Source organism: Mastacembelus armatus, chromosome 21 (assembly GCF_900324485.2).
Source record: "Mastacembelus armatus chromosome 21, fMasArm1.2, whole genome shotgun sequence".
Classification (NCBI taxonomy): Eukaryota; Metazoa; Chordata; class Actinopteri; order Synbranchiformes; family Mastacembelidae; genus Mastacembelus; species Mastacembelus armatus.
In genome coordinates this window covers 26949525-26960020 of record NC_046653.1, presented here as the reverse complement: position 1 = coordinate 26960020, position 10496 = coordinate 26949525, and the positions used below count along the sequence as shown (strand labels likewise).

The following is a 10496-nucleotide window of genomic DNA, read 5'->3' as shown; positions in this document are numbered from 1 at the left end:
CTCTCAGAGGATCTGAAAAAAAGAATTGCTGCTCTACATAAAGATGGCCTAGGCTATAAGAAGATTGCCAAGACCCAGAAACTGAGCTGCAGCACGGCGGCCAAGACCATACAGCGGTTTAACGAGACAGGTTCCACTCAGAACAGGCCTCGCTGTGGTCGACCAAAGAAGTTGAGTGCACGTGCTCATGCATCATATCCAGAGGTTGTCTTTGGGAAATAGACGTATGAGTGCTGCCAGCATTGCTGCAGAGGTTCAAGGGGTGGGGGGTCAGCCTGTCAGTGCTCAGACCATATGCCGCACACTGCATCAAATTGGTCTGCATGGCTGTCGTCCCAGAAGGAAGCCTCTTCTAAAGATGATGCACAAGAAAGCCCGCAAACAGTTTGCTGAAGACAAGCAGACTAAGGACATGGATTACTGGAACCGTGTCCTGTGGTCTGATGAGACCAAGATAAACTTATTTGGTTCAGATGGTGTCAAACGTGTCTGGAGGCAACCAGGTGAGGAGTACAAAGAAAAGTGTGTCTTGCCTACAGTCAACCATGGTGGTGGGAGAGTCATGGTCTGGGGCTGCATGAGTGCTGCCGGACTGGGGAGCTACAGTTCATTGATGGAACCATGAAAGCCAACATGTATTGTGACATACTGAATCAGAGCATGATCCCCTCCCTTCGGAGACTGGACCACAGGGCAGTATTCCAGCATGATAACGACCCCAAACTGTTATGTGTTGGGGTGCTGGATGGAGGAAGGAGAGACAGGACCCAAATGCAGGACAGAAAAGTTTTAATTATCCTCCTGGAAATCCCAGGACTCAAGGAAAACACAAATATTACCGGTCGTCACGGTTAACCTGTAGTTGCCGGCGAGGCGGCGTACTTTGCCACAAAAGGCATATAACTAAAACACTCAACTAACCAACACCATCTATACACGTTGACACGGGTTAATGCTTCTGCAAATAACAAAGGAAGACAGGGAGAACTTATAGAAAGCAGAATCAGGTAATTGGAGACAGGTGTGAATAATGAGTGACAAACGTAAAGCTGCCGGGGACCGATGAAGGGGGAAAACAGGAAGTCCTTTCAGCATAAAGGTCCCCGGCAGGAAGTCCCAAAAGGGGACTCATAACACAAACACACCTCCATGATGACCACTGCCTTGCTAAAGAAGCTGAGGGTAAAGGTGATGGACTGGCCAAGCATGTCTCCAGACCTAAACCCTATTGAGGATCTGTGGGGCATCCTCAAACGGAAGGTGGAGGAGTGTAAGGTCTCTAACATCCACCAGCTCTGTGATGTCATCATGGAGGAGTGGAAGAGGATTCCAGTGGCAACCTGTGAAGCTCTGGTGAACTCCATGCCCAAGGGGGTTATGGCAGTGCTGGAAAATAATGGCAGTCACACAAAATATTGACACTTTGGGCCCAATTTGGACATTTTCACTTAGGGGTGTTCTCACTTTTGTTGCCAGCGGTTTAGACATTAATGGCTGTGTGTTGACTTATTTTGAGGGGACAGCAAATTTACACTGTTATACAAGCTGTACACTCACTACTTTACATTGTAGCAAAGAGTCGTTTCTTCAGTGTTGTCACATGAAAAGATATAATAAACTATTTACAAAAATGTGAGGGGTGTACTCACTTCTGTGAGATACTGTATATACTCTACTCTCCTGAACACACACACACAGGTCAGATTTACCTTTTTTCATCTTTGGAAGTTGGCAAACACAGATGGAGCTGATACCAGCAGGAAGCAAGCAGGCCTGGTGGTGATTAATGAAGGGACAGGCTAGGCAAGCTCTGGAACAAGCTGCTGAGAGACAGCAGATTGGTGGATTAATGACAGTGATAGAGACAGAATTTCATTCCAAGACTGGCCAAACTTTTATATTTTTGGTTACAACAGCAGCAAAGCAGATGATTGTAGTTGGAAAGCAGTAAATCCTGAATTAGTATGTGCTCAAATGTCGGATGGTAACAGCCTCAATGTCAAATGAATAAATCAAGGAAGTCTAAAATTGAATGACGTTATCCTTTCAAAATTTGTAAGCATCAACTGCTAGTGTGAGAGCATAATTTTTCTCTGCTTGCGCTCAAACCTTTGTGCTCACAAACGGATCTGACTGCTTTCATGGATTTACTCTCAAAGCTCTGCTCACACATGGAAGTTGTAGCGGTACAACACTGTCAAAAGTCCACCACCAACAGTCTAGGCCTATATAGTGTATAGGCCAAGGGTCGGCAACCTTAAACACTCAAGGAGCCATTTGGACCCATTTTCCACAGAAAAGAAAACACCAGGAGCCGCAAAACCCTTTTGAAATACAAAATAAAATAACACAGGATAAAACGTTTCTTGCCTTTATTTTTTTAAAATCCGAGAATAGATGTTCAGAAATCTTAATGAAAGATTCTTTTAAGTATTCTCCGTCTGTGAACGGCTTCCAGTGCCTGGCCATTTCATGAGCGGCCACAAAACTAGCATATGTGGTTGAATTTGCAGACTTCATCCACTTCTTAAAAACATTTTTTGCTCATATCAACCTTCCGCATAAGTTCTGAAGCAGCATTTTTCTTTTGTCTCCATCCAGATATTTTTGAGCAAAGGCTGCGTGTTTATTCTGGAAATGTCTTGCAACATTTGACTTTTTGTTGTTTGCTAGTTTCTCATCACATATTAAGCAGACTGGTAAACCAGTCTCGTCAGCAGTGAAAGCAAATGAATCTGCCCACGTAGCATTAAACGTTCTGTTTTCTTCAGATACTTTTCTTTTCTTAGAATTCTCCATAGTTGCTTAGCTGGGGTCAAAAAATTGTAGAAATCACGCGCAGGCAGCTGTCGCACATTGGCGGTTGTGACGAATATTAAGAGCGACAACAATTTTTTTTATCATGTTTTATTTAGATTTTACAAGATCACGATAATTTTCAAATTTGGAATTACATTTTAAAAATGAACTAAACTAAAATACATTTTAATTAAATACTCATTGTTTATTTTCCAAGGTCGTAGGAAGCCGCAGCAGAGGGATAAAAGAGCTGCGGGTTGCCGACCCCTGGTATAGGCTATATAGAGTAATGTGGGTTTTATGTGGTGGGGTCAGTGTCATAGTGCTTATACTAACCCCTGTTCAGCGAATTTTTACACTTTTATTTAGCCAAGTCAAAATAGATGAAAACAGTACATGCATTCTGCTGAAATGATATTAACCTGATATCCCCAGACTGTGGTGTTATCTGCCAATGTACTCATGTATCGGTGGTGCTAGAAAGGATAGATGCTTTTAAGTCTGATACAGCTCAGTCATCGGGGTCCCTGAGGTGCCGACTGCATTGGGCCCGTCATGAATTATGTGTAACCAAAGAATCCATGTGTGAGCGCAATGTTTTGAACACAAGCGGAGAAAAATTATGTTCTCAAACTACCAGTTGATTCTCATGAACTTTGAAGGGATGATAACGCCATAAAATTGTACTAAACCTAAATAAGTTGAGTTAATTTAAAATGGCCGTACAAATAGGAAAGTCCTTAGAAGAGGCATTTCAAAGACAGGTCAATTCTCCAGTTAGCATGACGGGCAAACCTGACTCAGGCTGTTACCCTCAGTGTTGGTTTGGTGTGTGTGTCACACTGTGTGTAGCATAATGAAGACTTAACAACCTGATAACAACAATACAGTTTATTTTAGGTTAGTTTGGATTTTATTTTTCTCACTCTAATTTTAAAAATGCTGTTAGAAAAAGAAAAATTATTTTTTCAATAGACAATCTCTGACATGAAAACTATCACACATACCTCAACATCATTCATTACGCACACTAAAACTTTCTTCTCCTGTTTGTCCAGGCACACAGGGTCATTCAGGTCCCAGCTGGACGTGAAAAATAATGAATTTCTCTGTTGTCAGCATGTGCAGCAGTGACAGACACAGCTGGGAACAGTAAATATGATTGATTTAAAAGCTATAGTTTTATTTATATATTGCATCTTTCAAGCTCAAGTAGTGTGTGTCTACTGGTATGTGTCTACTGGTAAAGACACTCATGGAAAAGATATACATAACACTTTATAAGTGCATAATTTTAAATTAATATCTCTGCATAATAATTTCAGGAAAAATATCTAACTGCATTGTTAATTATAATGTTAAAGCTGAAGATACACTTCTAGTGTTTGTATGTAGAGACGAACGTTTCTAAAATATATATGTTAAATATGATTTTGTTTCCATGATAAATAATAAAGTTACTGTTTATTATGGAAACAATGTTGTATTTAATATATATTTTAGAAACGTTCATCTCTGCACAACATTAGATATGAATAATTACTGTCAACATATCAGATGATTTTGGTTAGACAGAACAACCTTTTGAGATGTTTAGAAATTTCTTTCATTTTCAGTCCATATATCAGTGGATTAAACAAAGGATGGTACACAATTGTTTGTAATGTCATCATTAAACGTGCAGGTTTGGGAAAATTTGATTCTACTCGAGCTATACTCACATCATACACACTCAAACAGGAGTAACTGATCAGAACCATCAGATGAGGTAAACAGGTCTGTGCAGCTTTTCTCCTGACTTCTCTACCACTTCGATAGGCGATAATAAATATCCTTATGTAGGTAAATACTATAAAAATCAATGGGAATATTACCAGATCTACTAAAGCAACCACTCCGTAAAAATTAATTACACTCGATTTTACACAATGAAGGTCAAACATTACATTGTTACATGCTACCCCTTTGAAAGAAAAGTTACACAGTTTAGTTTTAGCATTCAGTATTGTTAGGCCTGCAAAATGACATGCAGATGAAAACCAAGCTAAAAGCAGGAAAATACTCACATTGGTTGTTGTCATGATAGTTGGATACTGCAGAGGTTTACATATAGACACATACCTGTCATAGGACATGGCTGTCAACAGTAAAAACTCTGAACCACCTAGATAGTAAATAAAAAAACCCTGAAAGAGACATGCTGAATATGATATGATCTGTTTTTCAGATAAAACATCAAACAGAATCTTTGGGTAAAGAGCAGTGCTGAAAAGAACAGAGTTCATTAACAAAGCTGCAATGAAAATGTACATAGGCTCATGGAGGTTTTTGTGAATCACTATCAGACACACAATAGTAGAATTACTGCAGATTATTAGAATATATGCTGTAAACATGATCACAAAATAAACAAATCTATATTGGTTCAGTTCAACATACCCATCAAGAGTTAAATATGTGAGATTTAACTCATAATCCATTAGTGTTATCTGAAATATTCAGTAAGAAAACAGATTATATAAACAGTGATAATCAACAAAGCAATAACTAAGTCTCATTATTACTACACCAACACTGTCAGATAGCTGACATTGGAATGTAATTGATGTAGGCTCAGCTACAAAATTCAGAAAATGAACTGTTTGTTGGTTGTGGACAGTTTTTATTAGATTGCTTCACCCACCATGGATCTCATTAAACTTTTTACTAAAATAGAAACTGACCTGTAAAGAACTTTATCAACCTCCGGAGACCCCACAAAGTTTGCCTTGATCCTAAGTCCTCTCACAATGACGCATTTAATCCCATACGAGCAGCCTTCTTCATGCCCCTGTAGGTGAAGGAACATAGAGTTGAGGCCAGCGCCTCTCCTCACTGTGCTCAGAGTTGGGATCAGCATCATTTGATCTTAATGACTTTATGTTTCAGCTGCAATAGGCCATAACAGTCTTTCTGTTTTGAGCAGTTGTGTTCACAAAATCTCAAGTAAATATTGTGCAGACACACACACTGACATGCAGACAGATGCCTTAAACACTTAATCTAAGCAGGTTGTAAAAATGCACCGGTATATTTTCTGTTGAAGCAGCACTGGTGTAAACGGTTCCAGATGTCCATCTTACTCACAATCTTCACTCTCCGGTCAGCGTCCTGGTGCCAGGACGCCGTTGTGGTCTGCAAACACTGTTCACCCCTGGTGGAGTTTATGCTTATCAAATGGCACCCGTTTTATCTACCAAGGGAGTAAACAGCCATACTGCTTGTTCCTCTTTACACCCCCCCCAGTTCCAACAACAACACCAGGAGTGAGGCACTGAATGAACTGTACCAGCACTTCAGTGAGCAGCAGACATCCCACCCAGATGATTTTCTCATCTCGGCTGGGGATTGCAACCAGACCTAAAGACTGTGTTTCCCAAAATACGTCAACACATAGACTTTCCAGCATGGGGGAACAACACACTGGACCCCTTCCTTACCTCGGTGCCTCGGACAACACCACTGTTATGCTAATGCCAGCATACAGACCACTGGCTAAAGCCGCCAAACCAGTTCATAACTAGGTATGAGTGCCCAGAAGGCTCTTCAGAAGCAGTTCAGGACTGTTTTAACACCACAGACTGGCGCATCTTTAAACAGGCTGCCACCTACAAAAACGCCACACACCTCCAGGAGTAAACAGACTGTGACTGCCTATATCACCAAGTGCACTGACAATGTAAGACACTGTCACATTGACACCAAGACCATCACTATCCAGGCCAACCAGAAGCCATTGCTGATGGTGTGAGGTCTACAGACCCGTGAAGGCCCTGAATGCTGCCTTCGGATCTGGAGACGAGGTAGGCCTGAAGACAACCAGGGACAACCTGTCTCTTGGCATCAGAGAGGCTAAGAGGCAGTGCTCCAGGATGATAGCCCGTCGTTTCAGCGACAGCAAAGTCACCCAGAGACTGTGGCATGGAATACAGACCATTATGGACTACAAGCCCCGACTGCAGACCTGCCATAGCACCACCTCCTTGCTGAATGAGCTGAATGACTTCTTTGCTCGCTTTGAGGCATAAAACAGCACCCCTACACAGAAGACCCTACCCCCTCCCCCAGTGACCTGGTGTTGACACTGTCCTCGGACAATGTAAAGAAATCGCTCAGCAGGATCACAGCTGGACACAAACGATTCGTATGTGAGAATGCTGCTCTTAAATTTCAGCTAAGTATTCAACACAATCATCCCCCAACAGCTTATTCACAAACTAAACCAGCTGGGGCTCAAAACCTCACTGTGCAACTGGCTGTTGGACTTCCCGACTGGGAGACCACAGTCTCTACTTCCTCCGCAAAGTGAGAAGAGCCAGAGCCCATTGTGCACCTTGTACACAGGCACCATCGAGAGCTTCCTGACCAGCTGCATCACTGTGTGATACAGCACATGCACTGCATCCTGCCACAAGAGAAGTTCGTTGGTGTCTCTCTCCCCTTCCGCCAGGACATCTACAGCACCCATCTCACCCGCAAAGCCCTCAGCATTACAGGCGATCCCACCCACCTGTCAGTGTTTCGTTAGTCTGCTGCCATCAGGGAGGAGACTTAGGAGTCTGCGTTCCAGGACCAGCAGACTGAGAAACAGCTTCATCCATCAGGCTGTCAGGAAGCTGAACTCTCTCCGCATTCTCTGTATGTGCTCTACATGTGGGACTCTGTAACAGGGACACTGTACAGAACACTCAACAAGCAAATAAATAAAACAAATAGTGTAAGACAGTGAATAAAAATGACAGGATAATACAGTCACAGTTGTAGTCAGTACGGATGGGAGCGTGGAATTATGTTTGCTGGATAAGTAGAGCTGGGTGTCATCAGCAAAGCAGTGGAAATGTATATTAAATTTGCAGAAAATATTACCAAGGGGAAGGAGGGAGATGATGAAGAGAATGGGCCCTGGAACGCTAGCTGTGATCTGAAGGATTTGAAATAAAGCAATCCTGGGGGATAAGAATGAAACAGTCTAGGGGGGTGCACGTGATTCCAATGAAGGATGAGCTATTGAGAACAGTGTGGGAAATTGTGTCAAAGGCGTGCTCAGGCCAAGGAGTATAAGAATGGCATGTAAACCAGAGTCTGCTGCTATGAGGAGATCATTAGATATTTTTATTTCTGTTTTGCCACTAACATGATATGTGGTCAGGTTTGCACAATAAAAATCATGCAAGCATGAATTATTTGGTATAAATCAGCATCTGATACAGATGCTAAAGTCACATCTTCTTGACAGCATCTGATGCTAAAGACATCTGACACTGCACCAAAATATGCCCGTGGTAAACCCTTGTACGCCCCAATGTTAGTTTGGGTCCTTCATACTGCTTGGTGTTTACATTCTACCACGGGCACAGCCCTAGCTCACTGATCAAGTACTTTGTATTTATGTTGTGCTTAGCACTTTAACAATGGTGACCATCACGCCATGACCAGACAGTTCAATAGATGTCTACCCAGAGAAGAGAATTGAGTGCACCAGTGTTACACTACAGTCAGAATGGTCACTCTGACTTTGTCATCATCCATCAATGATTCATTAATGACCTGAGCCTAGTCAATGACCTGAAGAAGTGCTACTGTAGATTTAAAAACAAAGTGACAATCCTGACTCCAGTCCCAGAAACATCATGTATATGTCATGTTAAACTTCTCCAAGAAACTGTAAATTCCACAGAACATTGTGGTTTTTGCCTTAATTGAAAGATGGTGCTTGCTACATTAGGTATTCTCCCTCTATGGCAAAGGAAACTGACATTTATTACAGCATACCTGATTCTACTAGTGTGTGTGCACATGATATAAAGTCCAGGCAGTGCAGTCTAACCACAGATTTCTGTATTTTCATTCCACAACAATGCAAACTCTTAATGTTATTAATGCTGTATTAAGAATTTTTTCGAATCTGTGCATCATTTCAGAATCATAGAGATTTCAAATCATGATTCTCACATTCTTTATACCTACCCTTAGTGTTTATATAAAAACATTAGATATCACATAATAGAAAACCAGAAGACACTCCAAATGAAAATGGGAATAAAACTGTTTCACAGCCAATGAAAGCTGCTTTCATTGACAGAACTGTCAACCTGGGGAGTTATAACAGAAGTAAATTTTCAAATGAGACCATTGCTCAATAGGAACATTCTCACTTTAACCTTTCAAACAAGCTGAGGCAAAAACCCCAAAATTTTAACACATAAGGACGAGGCCATTGAAAGTGACATTATGATCAGACAACTGCACTGCCCAGGATGCACACAGATCCATAAGTGACATTAAGAAAAACTTTTTTTTGACCAAGTGCAACTGTAGATGATATTTCCTGTTTCTATAACAAATACTAAAAAGGATGTTTAAAGATTGGATAGAAATCTTTTCATGAAATACTTCCCAAACATCAGAACTTTCACATCTCATCGCTTCATTATAATCACAGAAGTGACTGCACCATCATTAATATGACTTTTCATACATTAGATCATTTGAATTGACAGAACATTTTGAGATGCTTGGAGATTTCTTTCATTTTTAGTCCATATATGATTGGATTAAATAGAGGATGGTACAAAATCACTTGTAATGTCATTATTAAACGGGCAGCTTTTGGAAAATCAGATCCCAGCCGAACTATAGTGACGTCATATGCACAGAAACAAGAGAAGCTCATTAAAACCAACAGGTGAGGTAAACAGGTCTGTGCAGCTTTTTTCCTGACTTTTCTCCCACTTCGATATGATATAATAAATATCCTGGTGTATGTAAAAAGGATGAAGAGCAGAGGGAGAAGTGCAATGTTTACTAGGGCTACAACACCAAATACAGATCGTGCTTTTGAACTCACACAATGGAGACTGTAAATTGAATTGTTACAAAATATTCCATTTAAAGTTAAATTGCAGAGTTTCATAGAAACACTCAGTATTGCTGGAACTGCAACCTGACCAGCAGGTAGAATCCAAGCTACAACCAGTAAAATACAGATGTTTGTTTTCCTCATGATAGTTGGATACTGCAGAGGTTTACATATAGACACATACCTGTCATAGGCCATGGCTGCCAACAGTAAAAACTCTGAACCACTCAAAGAGTAACATAGAAAAAACTGAAATAGACAGGCTGAATATGATATGATCTGTTGTTCGGATAAAAAGTCCATTAACAATTTTGGGTAGATAGAAGTGGAGAAAAGAACAGAGTTCAGTAACAAAGCTGCAATGAAAATGTACATAGGCTCATGGAGGTTTTTGTTAAACCAAATAATGAACACAATGGTAAAATTAAAGCAGATTATTAAAATATAAACTGTAAACATGATGAAAAAATGTATATATTTGTATTTGTGCATGTCCACATACCCATCAAAAGTTATATATGTAACATTTAATGCATCCTCCATTAATGCTTTCTAAAATAAATAGTCATTAACAAAACAGGTGGATTACAGAACCAACATATATCAGTTAAACATAAAAACTTCAACTATCACAATAAAACATCCAACCATCCAATCTCTACTGAAGTGTCTTATCCGTTCACAGCAGACTGTGACATGCACTACAATGTTCAACTGCAAAATTCAGAAAGAAAAGTGTTTGAGGCTGTGGCTTTTTTATTACATTGCTTCCACCTCCACGGATCTCATTAAACTTTTC

At 40.6% G+C, this 10496-nt stretch overlaps 1 protein-coding gene across 1 annotated transcript; it reads right to left on the bottom strand.

The window, feature by feature from the left end:
- Positions 1-9322: 9322 nt before the first annotated feature.
- On the bottom strand, positions 9323-10240 carry LOC113123205 (olfactory receptor 13C2-like). The gene has a single exon (XM_026295026.1). It carries the CDS (start codon positions 10238-10240, stop codon positions 9323-9325), a length of 918 nt encoding a protein of 305 aa, XP_026150811.1.
- Between the last annotated feature and the right edge of the window lie 256 nt (positions 10241-10496).

Bases quoted from the DNA above. Each gene is read 5' to 3' on its own strand.
- LOC113123205 (XM_026295026.1), bottom strand. From the start codon at position 10,240: ATGGAGGATGCATTAAATGTTACATATATAACTTTTGATGGGTATGTG.